General features: G+C 37.7%; 1 protein-coding gene across 1 annotated transcript; it reads left to right on the plus strand.

Moving 5' to 3' along the window:
• The first annotated feature begins 10,158 nt into the window (after positions 1–10,158).
• Positions 10,159–12,348, plus strand: LOC136250587 (uncharacterized). Its single transcript, XM_066042811.1, has 2 exons — positions 10,159–12,033; positions 12,094–12,348. Exons 1-2 carry the CDS (start codon positions 10,163–10,165, stop codon positions 12,170–12,172), a joined length of 1,950 nt encoding a protein of 649 aa, XP_065898883.1. The 5' UTR covers positions 10,159–10,162; the 3' UTR covers positions 12,173–12,348.
• Positions 12,349–12,548: the final 200 nt, after the last annotated feature.

Consider the following 12,548-nt stretch of genomic DNA (forward strand, 5'->3'; position numbering starts at 1 on the left):
ACCCCTTTTTCGTGAGTTAGTGACCCCTTGGGCTTAAAGCAGTCTTTTGTGGGTATAGGTATAAACAGCGGACCTGGGGATCCAAGGACCTGGGGACCAAGGACCCAGGGACCCACAGAGACCCTACTTTTCATGAATTTTACATACCTTGCAAAGTTTACATGAATATGTGACTGGATCTGCAAGAATCCCATATGTTTGTGCAAGCCTAATAATTAAACTAATGCAATGTGTGAAATATTTATAAATTGAACAAATTCTGTAAATTTTTTAGCATTTGTTGCATGATGAAGGAAGGTGATAACAGCACTAATATAGTAGCATCGTGATCCCCAAAGCAAGAGGAGTTGGAAAATCTTTGTTTCCTGTCAGTTCTCCAAAGGATAGAGAAGATATGAGCATTAGTTTGCCTTACATTGGACGAGCAGTTCATTATCATTTTTTCTCACATTCTCTTCTTTGCCCTGGTTGTAGGAGACAAACCTTACCCAGCAATGGATTTGCTTGTTAAAAAAGAATCTGGTGGTGTAAGTTGCATCTCGGTACAGGACTGCATTTGAAAGTTATGACCATTTTATTTAAGCACCTACAGTATAGTTTATTTGTCACTGTACAAATAGATTTTTGTTTTGTTGCCACTTTGTAGCACTGTAGTGTCAAAGTTCTTAACTTCTAGAGCTAAAACTTTGGTTAACATGGGGACATGACTAAAACATGGAACGGACTGGGAAAACTGGCTCGCAAATGGACTGGAAGGAACTTGCCTGAAAACATTTTTTGCTATAGAAACTCACTGTATCACTGCTAGAAAGATGTAACACAACAACAACTGCCTGAAACAAACATTTGAACACAATCTCAAAGTGTACTCAATCCGGCATTAAGCCCTGTGGTTAAAATAGTCTTAAATGTAGTTCATTTTGTGTTTAATTAGAAGCACACTTCCTGTTTTGCATGTAAAAAGCTCATACACAAGGCAAGACACAAGCTTCAAGCCTAGCCTGTTAAAGAGTAAAGACACGATGTTACTTAATTTCATGGCCTGGTTCATTGCTGGAATTACTTAAACGGCTGCTCTTCAGTTTTACAGGTGACAGGCTTTGTGGCGAGACCACATTTTATGAATCAACTGGCAACCCGCTGGCTACTATAAAATTTTAATAGTCTGTGTTATTTTGTTTGTTTAAAGTTGTTTACAGCACAGACAGAGACTACTTCGCTTCACAGGTGCTTACACTGGCAGACTGGTGATTTGTAAAGTAGCCCAGGGAATAATGGCAGCTCGACCATATATTCAGATGTTTGTTTCAGACTGTTAATTGTTACGTTTGTAGCAGCGATACAATGGGTTTCTATGGCAAAAATGTTTTCAGGCAAGTTCCTTCCAGTCTGTTTGTGAGTCTGCTTCCCAGTCCATTCTGTGTTTTAGTCATGTCCTTCCTTTGGCTATCAGGATAAAGAAAATGTTATTAATGGAATTCAAAAAATGGAATAATATAACATGGGGTTCTTGTAGATCTGGTTACATACATTCTATTACTATTTCTAGACATCTCTGGCTAATCTCACATGACCAATAATACGCTTTCTGTCTATTGCAATTGTTCACACTATGTTCAATTCAATTAGAAATAACAAGCACCTCTGAAAATCACCTGCAGTAAGCTGCTCGTGCTGTGCATGCAAAGAGCATACCTATTATGTCACCAGTAAATAAAGTTCAGTGCACATGAAAATGGCTCCAGTGAAGTAATTGTTAGAGGTGTACTGATAATTGGATCGGCTAAAATATTTGCCATCGATATGGTATTTTAAACCAATTATATTGGTATAGGTACAGATCAGTAGGAGGACCAATATCACTACCGATATTTATACAGTAAAGCAGATATTTGTATATAAATGGGTTTTCTATGTAATCCATGTGACTGTTTAGTGCCAGCGACTTACTGTTCACTCTACAGCAAGTGCTATGCTACGAGAAGCCATATAAACACACACGTTTCTAGTGTTTGTTGCTTGAAAGTCTTAAAATGTGGGGTAATGCAGAAATATCAGTTTAAGGCTTCATAGGAGTATACATAATAATGTTAGTGGGTGCCTAATTGTCTGGATTGCACAATAGAAAACCAAGCTACCACCACAGGCTAAGAATACATGCACATATTGTAGGTAACTATTGGATCAACTATCAGTTATCGACTTCTTTTGGTGACATCAATATCAGCTATCAGTACATGCCGAAAACCCATATTGGTACACCTGTTGTGAATACTGCAAGGTACATCAGCAGCTTAATAAAAAGACTTTGTGTCATGTAGCACATGAAGGCAATGACCTGTGAGAAACAAGCCCCTGATTAATACTACAGTTACTGAAGGCGTGAAAATTGAGTGGCTTACAAGGAACTTATAACTTCTAGATATTGTGCAAGGAACTATCAGAACAGAGAAAGAGTGATCTAGGCTATTAAGTCCTTTTCGCACCTAATGTACATTGAATGTGGATCCAGCTTACGGATGCGGCGATTATGCCAGCATAATTTCGGGAATAATAGGTATGTGTGGAAATCAGGAATTATGCTAGCATTTTGAGGTGATTATAAAGCTTTAACAGTAATAAAATCTGCAGAATGCACAATTCCATTAAAAAAGATCGAGATACTCTAATATAGCAGTCAGAATCTCTAATAGAACAGTCACTGAATATTATTTACTCTAATAAAGCAGTCATATTAAAGTCAAATACTCTAATTCAGCAACCATCTAAAGAATTCAAGACTATTTGAAGCTTAAACATCAATGAAAATAGTGTGATACAGCAATAAACTGGCATTATTAGCCAATTGTGGTGGCATAATTTTGGGAATAATGGGCAATTCTCAAAAGCATAATAGGTGATTTTTTGAGCACTGCTCAAAAGCATAATGCTCAATTTTTGGAGCATAATAGCCTCATGCCTAATCCAGCTGCAGTCAGACTGAGAGTGGATCGAATGCTCATCAATCCATTTCACTCTATGTGTGCAGCAACTGTCGCTTTCATAGCACGTGATTAATTACCCGATTACATAACAAAAGTTTAAATGTTGTCATTCATTGTACTACCTTCTTTGTATTTCTTACAGTATTTACGGTGAGGAATGTTGTTAGTACACTTACAAAACAATGGGCGTCAAGAAGCTGGTTAGTTCTTATGAGGAAACCTGTACTGGGTATGATGATTTCAGAAGGGTATGCTATTCCTTTAACACTCACTTGTGGTCACCGTATTGCTTCCACAAGCTGATTATAACACTAAGTATGTTGTCACTTTAGTCTTGGCACAATAACCATGCTTTGTCTGCACGAGATATGTGGTGCCCCGTTGCTAATTGAGCTAAAGTGCATCGTGTCCAGCCAATTCACATCTCAAAATGGATTGACATGAAGCTGGATTGAATGCGCATTGTGGTAAATCTGGCTCAGGCGTGAAATTGTTTAATCTGTCTTTGACACTTATTCGATTGCAGTGTGAAAAGGCCTTTAAAGACTAGCCACTGTAGCTTGCGAAGGTAATTAGTATAGGATGTATAAACATTGTGAAGTATGTAAAGTCACAAAAATTCCACAAATGTAGGGTCCCCTTGGGTCCCGGGTCCTTGCATCTCCAGTCCCTGGATCCACTGTTTATACCTACCCATCCTTGGTCTCTCTGAGTACCAAGTTGTGAGTATAAATCACACTAGGGGCGGATCCAGACTTTTGGAAAAGGTGGTCAAAAAGAAATGGCACTACAGGGAAGGCACACCTTTTAGTTAGTGTACAAAGCACACTCAGCCTAGGGAGTCTGGGGCATACCCCCTAGGAAATTTTTGATAATTAGACCCTCTGAGATAGAACCTGAGAGTAATTTCAGCATGGACTCGTCACAATTTTTATTCGACTGTTGTATTAAAGGTGACTGCTCTATTAGGGAATCTCGATCGTGATACCTCGATTTTGATGTTGTATAGTTTACAATTGGTAATGGGCCAGAGTTTCTAGCTACCCTCCTGCTGAACTATTTTATTTAGCCTCTACATAGGACACACTTATGTACACTCAAATACAATGATGTAGTTGCTAGACAGGAACTTAGAATGCAGCTCCCTTGAAGATGCTGATAAACTGAATTTTGAAAGGTTTGTACATTTAGCAGATTTTGGTGTGTACAGCTATATAGAAAGGTCAAAAGAAAGTTACTGATTGTGATAAAGAAATTTTGTTTGATTATACAGTGCCACTCATATATGCACAGCTAGCAGTGTACTTTTATACAAATACACAAACAAAATTTAGAATTTTCAACTAGAGTAGGGACCATAGCACATCGATAAAAAGTACTGAAACAAGCTAGAGTAGTGCATGATATTAAATCACAGTAAAACAATAAGAAGTGTTATATCCCTACTGTGCTCAAGATACTATAACAGAAATGCACAATAGGGATATAACACTTTTTTTTACATTACTGTGATTTAATATTATGCACTACTCCAGCTACTTTTTATTGATGTGCTATGGTCCCTACTCTAGTTGAAATTCCAAATTTTTGTGTACTTGTTTGTCAACTTTTTTGTAACATAATATTATTATGACTGGTGAGCTCACGCATACTGCGAGGAGTGGTTATGCTGATTACCGTGAGGTTAAATAAAACCAAATCTGTGAAACATGCTCCCCAGAATTATCAATTATCGTCTGAAAAGTGAAGTATCCATTACGCTTTATTGTCAGCTATGTTAGAACTGTTACACAGCAATTACGAATCAAGAACTGTTCAAAAAGCACCCCTGCAATCCACATGTACCACAAAAAATGGGCGCGTCCCAGTTACATCAGTTATCATCTGAAACGTGATATCCATTACACTTTGTTGTCAGCTATGTTCAACCCTAGTACGAATCAAGAACTGCTTGAAAAGCATCTCTGCAATCAAAGTAGCCACTGTGAAAAATACGGACAATTTCCGTTATAAAGGAAAGCCATCACATGCTACCACCAAATCCACACATTTTGTTGTCAGCAAAGATGGATGGGACACAAAGGAGGACACTGGTAAGTCCATGAAGAATGCATTGTATGTACTGCAGTATGCCAAAAGGCACCTCTCAGGCTGAAGCGATGTCGAACAGTGAAAAAATCAAGCCCATAGCCTTAACCGTTATCGCGTTATGCTTGTCTAAAGGAATCACTCAGTCAGTCAGTTACTCAGTCAGTAGAAAACTCCATTAATCATTTAAAAAAATTCCTTAGCAACTTGTTGAAAGCATTTCAGGTTGATCTGAAGCTTGTCTGTGTTTATTTTTACCTAACCAATACTGCCTCATTGTTGTCAGGAAAAATTGAGGCTGGTTTTTGGGTGATGTTTTTTGTGTGCCACACCTACTCCTGTGTAGTCCCTATTATACAGTTCTATCGTACTGTATGATAACACTCAAAATTAATGAATTTAATTGTGGGTTTTAATTAGCATGTACGGTGGCCATTGGGAGTCTTGGGAGTATGGTATTTATATGATAGAGACTGGTGGTAGCTAAAAGTCACAAATAGAAACATAGACTTTACTGGATGAGATTTTCATGACATTGTTATACAGCCAATTGACTTGTATACAAAAAATTTTGGAGGCAGCCAAGAGCTTCCCCTTGACCCACCCCTAACTCCACCACCAGCACATTGTGAGTTATCCGTGAAACAGTATGGCCTATATCATTTATCACTCCTTAAAGACTTTACATATATTATTGTTGAAAATATATGGCATGAGTAGTTAATCTACTTATAGTTTCTCAGCCTAACTAGACTAAAGCACAAAACTACATGTACAGAACTGGAGTAGAATATCTTAAAGTACAACTACAAAAGGAAAGCTTAGCCTAGTTACTTATAATTATACATAATAATTACCATTCAATGCTATACTGTAGCTATACAACTACGTACAGGGGAATACTATAAATAAAGGTAGAGTAGAGGGGATTTCATCATCATCATCATCATCACTATCCTAAAGAGCCCAATACCTCAAGATCATCTTTGCATTACTTTACCACAGTGCAACAGAAAGTTGTTGTAGCAAGTTTTGTCTTGCCAGCTTGGGAATGTGGCATGATCAGCAACAGTTTTAAACAGTTTTAAAGCAAAGGGAGTCCAAACTTCACTAAAGGAATAAATCAGCTCCAACCTACTCCATAGTTGCCATATATTTCTCATCCTTGGCCACCTCTCCAGCTGCAGCAGCTACTGTACCCCAGTACAAGAAGTAGAGGGAGAAATAAAGGCAGGTTGAAGATTGCTGCATACAGAGACATCACAATTATGCAGAATAAACATGCTGGAAATCCAGATGGAAAATATTACCAGGCCGTAGGCCATCATTATGCAAAGCCCTCTGTTCCTTAAGAACACCAGGATGGTCACCAAAGCTGTCTATAGGATAGGGGGAAAGTGCACAGTGGAGAAAGAGGAAACGAGGTTACTCCAAGCCACAGGGATATTCCAACAACAAATTCTAGGTTAGCGATGGCCAAGCCAAAATCTAGGAATAGCTTTAAGCCAGCCACTACTAGTAACATAAGGGTGTGCTAAAGCATTTTAATGTTGTTCACTTATTGACACTCACGTTTGTTCCCTTTTTTCTTCAACTTAAAATACAATGCTAGTTTGTTCCATTTTTTAAGCAGGCCAAACTTATATAGTGCGGAATGATACAGTATTTGAATGACATACTTGGGTAAGCAAGGAAGAATTTGGATAATTCCAAATTCTTCTAATGCTGCCGGTCACTTCTAGTGACCTCGTAGTGAGACCTCAGGTGGTCCGCTCCTTCTGTAAGAATTGGACGTGCTGCAATTGCAGCATTGCGTAAAGGGTGCAACAAACACTGCATATACATACACAAAGTGTGTATAAGTAGGCTGATGTAGCCCTGGCACACCTATGGTGCAGAAAACACAATGCTTACATAGCCATGGCACACCTATGGTGCAGAGGACAGAATAGCTGACATACATAGCTGTGGCACACCTATGGTGCAGAGAACACAACGGCTTACATAGCCATGGCACACCTATGGTACAGAGGACAGAATGTCTGACATAGCCCTGGCACACTTGTGGTGCATAGAACACAACAGCAGTAACATACAATATACAAGTATGGGTGAAGTCTACATTAACAGCTATGCATGCATACAAATAAATGCTATCTGCCCACCCAGGTACTGTTAAGTATTGTCAATAGTTGCCGAACTGGTGGTAACACAGGTATTGCCTACGAGGAGATAGTGGTGGACTCCCCCTTTGGACTTACCAGTACAGTGCATTCAAGTGATATGTAAGCATTACCCTACCAGAGAGTTTTAATTATATTTAAAAATATCTCTCCTGTTATTAATTCAGCAGGAAACCTTATACTTCTAATTCCCTGACAGGTGGTCAGCTAGTAGGTCATCTAGGTAATTAAAGCGATATAAGTACTATATATATATATATATATAAAGAACTTTGCATGGGAGTATCAAAGCAAGAAAGTGTTCTACATCTGCCATAAAAGCCCAAGTGTTCTATATTGGACAGTTATAGAACACTTTAATAGACCACACTTCTATATCAGGTAGTTATAGAACTGCCAGGTCTATTTTGTAGGCTGATAGCCTAGTTTGAGTGAGTAATCACTCATTCTGGCCAGTACAACCAATCAACCAAGCCAGTGTAGGCTGATAGCCTGACTGCACTGGCTGACCAGTCAACCCAACCAATAAGAGCCAAACCATTGGATTTAATTTATAGACTTACTTGAAGATTTCGATGATGGTTGCTTGTGGTCAGCAGCAGTGAACATTCTTAGTACGTTTTGCTCACATAAACGGACGAGTTCTAAGAATATGATGGAAATATGCTTATTAAAGTATCACAATCAAAAACTTTAAGTATTGAGAAGACGGATTAGACTCACAAAACGACTAATGAAGGTGCAGCACAGTGCAACGCAGGCGTAACACAGGCGCAATGCCTATTCTACCGATGATAACACTACTCCGTGAGTTTCTAATTGTTTCGTTTGTCTTGTGTATACCTCAAGTTCAGTTCTCTATACCAGATAAAGCACTGCCTTTCGCTTGTGCGATACGGGAAATATTAATAGCACTCAAAGAGTGGTCTCGAGACGAAATATAGCATTCGACTTCACACAGTGCTATATTTGTCTCTTGCCCACTCTTTTCGTGCTATATTTCCCTCGATATTTCCTGTATAGCACTCGCAGTAGTGTTTTATCTAGTACACATATTCATAAGAGGCCTTGTGAATGCAAATTGAATTTAAATTGATGTATTTTCTTTGTAGAATGATTTGTACAACTGGTATGTTGATTTGTCTGATAATTCTCACCAGTCAACATGTCTATAGTAAAGTGATCACCATCAACACTACTGGTGGTAGTGATAGTAAATGTTGTGTGAAGGGAAGATGTCCATGCTCCTCACTGTCCACTGCTTTACATGGGGTGACCAGTAACACTGTAATCAACATCACATCACAATCAGTTACACTACACAGCAATGTCAAAATGGGATCAGGACATCTAAACAACATCACAATAACTAGTTGTGATGCTACTGTTATGTGTAACAATACTGGGAGTGTGCAGTGTGGATGGTGTAACAATGTGACCATTAAAGGGATCACTTGGGATAAATGTGGTTTTGGCAGTATCACTGAAATTATTCCAGGAATACAATTCAACACTACAGCTAACATCACCATATTAAACTGTACCTTTAAAAATTCTGAGAGTGTAGCAGTTAGCTTACCAGGTGTTTATGAGAATGTCACAATTGAATGTTGCAAATTCGTGTCAAACAAGAAAGTGGAAGTACCTGATCCCTATAAACCCAATTTCGGTGGACTATACATTGACAGCCTAAGTGTTGACTATACTGTTAATCTTATTATCCATGGGTGTAGCTTCATTGATAATGGGTTTGGCTTTTATCTAAAGGAATCTAATGCAAGAATATGGAATATTAATATTTCACAAACAGATTTTGTTAATAATACACAAGTATCTGTCATGTATCCAGTTGGGAATCTCAGTGTCTTGTTAGTATTAAGTGAACTATTTGTTTATAATAACAACCACATCTTTGATGTAACAATTGACTATAGTGATATGGGTGTGGAAATCCAAGTCCTCTTTAGCAATTTTAGTAGCAACAATGGGAATATAGATGTGTTGTTACAAAATGGTGGACTTATTACAATCAATAATTCAATATTTATCGACAATACTGTCATGGACACCCCTATTGTGAGAATAAAATGCGGTACTGAATTACAAACTTTAAATGGAATAGGATTATTAATAAATAATGTGCACATTGTCAATAACAACATTGTTTGGACAGAAACAAGTACACTTGATCCTGCCCCTGGGCTTGTATCATTTCAATCAAAATGCATGCTAATTGCATCAGTTACCCAGGCGAGAGCAATCTCAAATGTTTATAGCCATCAAAAAGGAGGTGTGTTCCATATTAGAAGTCCTGAGCACTGTGATGTATATTTTGTTGATTGCATTTTCTCTAACAATACAGGCATTCATGGTGCAGCCATATACACTGAAGTGATACACACTGATAAAGGTTATAATTTCCATTTTAAAGTTACTATTGTATCAAGTGTGTTTGATAAAAATGTCGCAGATGAGAGTGTGTTTTATATTGACACACCCTCAGAATCTGATATGCAATCCAAACCTCGTGTATTCATTGGGAATTCGAGTTTTACAAACAATTTGGGTGTTTGTTTGTTTCTACAAAGATGTTCTGTGTTCCTGAGTGGAAACTTGCTTTTTAAGAACAATACAGCTGAAAATGGAGGGGCTTTGTACATTGATGTAGCATCTGTAGTTTATATGCTTGGAGTTATACATTTTATTGACAACTCTGCTGTGCTACATGGAGGAGCAATTTATGTGGATTTGAATTTAGGCTGTAGGGTAAATCAAACCACATTTTATCCCACTGATGCAGAAGTTTCATTTATAAGCACCATGCCTGGATATGGTGGCAACTCTCTGTATTTTAGTGTTTCAAAGTATTGCAATATTAATACTAACTATAAGGATTACAATTCTCTAATGTACATGCCTTATCAATTCAATTACTCACAATTCATCAATGGTACATTTATTAAAATTAGTTTAGACTACCACTATACTGAATTGAACATTACTCATTTTCCTGTAGTCACCTCACCATACCGATTGAATTTATATGGTCATAGTGTTAACTATGTGGAAGACATATACTTTATTAAGCACAATATTGTTGGTGTACCAGTAACATTCAATGGTGTACTTTTGGACTATTTTGACAAACCAACTGATACAACTGAATTCATTGTACAATGTATTGAATGTTATAATTCCTATACATTGCAAAGTAGCCAAGTGTTAGTTGACAATGCTTCACCAATTGAAGTGAATATGTTTGGAAATGAGGTAACTAGCAGTATAAATGTTACATTAAGTTTGTTATCACGCGTAAACAATTATTACCATCAAATTAAAGTGACACTTGTAATAGAATTTGTACCCTGTTACGATCAGCCTGGATATGATTACAATACAGCATCTAAAGGTTGTGTCTGTTACCATCATGATGTGGTGGAGTGTTATGAGGACTATAATGAGATCAAAAGAGGTTACTGGTTTGGTACTGTCAATGGAAAAGCAACTACTTCATTGTGTTCTAGTGAGTATTGTAGGTTTGTTAATCGTAAGAAGACCAGAGAAGGTTACTTTGAACTTCCAAATGGAGTTGATATTCAATGCGAGCATCACAGGTCTGGTCCTGCTTGTGGAAAATGCAGTCCAGGATACACTCTAGTATATGACTCTCCTGACTGTATCAGTGAAGACCATTGTAGTGCTGGAATGACAGTGTTAGTAGTACTGTTAACCTGTTTATATTGGATTGTCATGGTGGTTGGTGTATTTTGCCTAATGTACTTCAACTTTCAGCTGTCTTCAGGATACTTGTATGGATTAATCTACTACTACAGTATGGTGGCTATATTGCTGAGTAATAATCCCTACATATCTAGTGGTGCAGCTCAGTTCATAAATATATTATCAGGAATTGCACAATTAAATCCTCAGTTTCTTGGGAAGCTTTGTTTGACAAGAAGGATGAATGGAATCGATCAATTATTTATCCATTACTCACATGCTTGTGCTGTTTCAATTTTACTATATGGTTTTGTAGTAGCTGCAAAATCTTCCAGGAGAGTCGCGGAATTGATTAGTCGGTGTATCATTCGTGTTTTTTGCCTTCTTCTGTTATTAGCATATACATCATTGGCCTCCACTTCCCTTCAGTTGTTGAGGCCACTAAAATTTACTGACATTCATGAGCTATACACATACTCATCCCCCAACAAGAAATACTTTCAAGGTAGACATGTGGCATATGGCAGCGTGGCAATTACCTGTGAGCTAGTGATAGGAATTGGTCTACCATTGCTTTTGTTGCTGGAGCCATTTCTAAAAAGAAAGGTCAATTTTATCAGGTTCAAGCCAATACTAGATCAATTTCAAGGATGCTACAAGGGCAAATATAGCTGGTTTGCTTCATATTATCTGATTTGTCGTCAAGTGATCATGTTTATCGTGCTCCTTGGTAATAGTAACTATGACAGCATGTTGTTTTACCTATTGCTGACCTGTGTTGTAATTGCTACAGTTCACATGTGGCTTCAACCCTACAAAAATAAATTCTTAAATATATTTGATGGTCTACTCCTACAGTTGATGTTGGTAGCAGTCATTGTTAGTAGTTTTGACTTCTTACAGTTTGCCACTACTGAGTTAGCACTAGTGTTGGTTATATTCCCACTAATTGTGATATGCATTGCTGCCATTATCAAGAAATCACTCCATTACAAGAGGTATCAGTATTTTGCTATTAATGATGGCAGTGATGATGATGACGATGATGATACATTGAGGTAAACTTGTTGGTCTCTAAAACTAAGGCATTTGAATACTTCTCTCTTTACCTTACATAGGAACCATCAATTTGAGCCAAGTGATTCTTCTCAATATCAAGACTCGTTCCTTGATCCAGCAGTGAAAAGCAACAATTGAAATAAACTGCACGCCCCAGAATAATTTGATATTATTTCAGTGCACAGTGTGATAATGCATATACTTTAGATGAGCACCATAAACTCATGCATACATCCACTGTACAGTGTATATGTAACTCATAGTACAGTGTGTAATCTATGTGAAATGTGTGTGATTGACTATACTGGATTATAATTATGTACTGTAAGTATAAACAATGCTACAGTAGGTGTATTACAACCATCATCACAGTCTGGTATGTTATTACAGCATGTTTCACTGTTTGTAATGTATATCTAGACTGGAATGCTTATAGAAGTTGAATTTATTGCTCCACCCAGGAGCTGGCATCTTTCTAATGGCACAGCTAATGCAGGAATGGCACCAATTGTGA

The sequence above is a fragment of the Dysidea avara genome, chromosome 1 (assembly GCF_963678975.1).
Source record: "Dysidea avara chromosome 1, odDysAvar1.4, whole genome shotgun sequence".
Classification (NCBI taxonomy): domain Eukaryota; kingdom Metazoa; phylum Porifera; class Demospongiae; order Dictyoceratida; family Dysideidae; genus Dysidea; species Dysidea avara.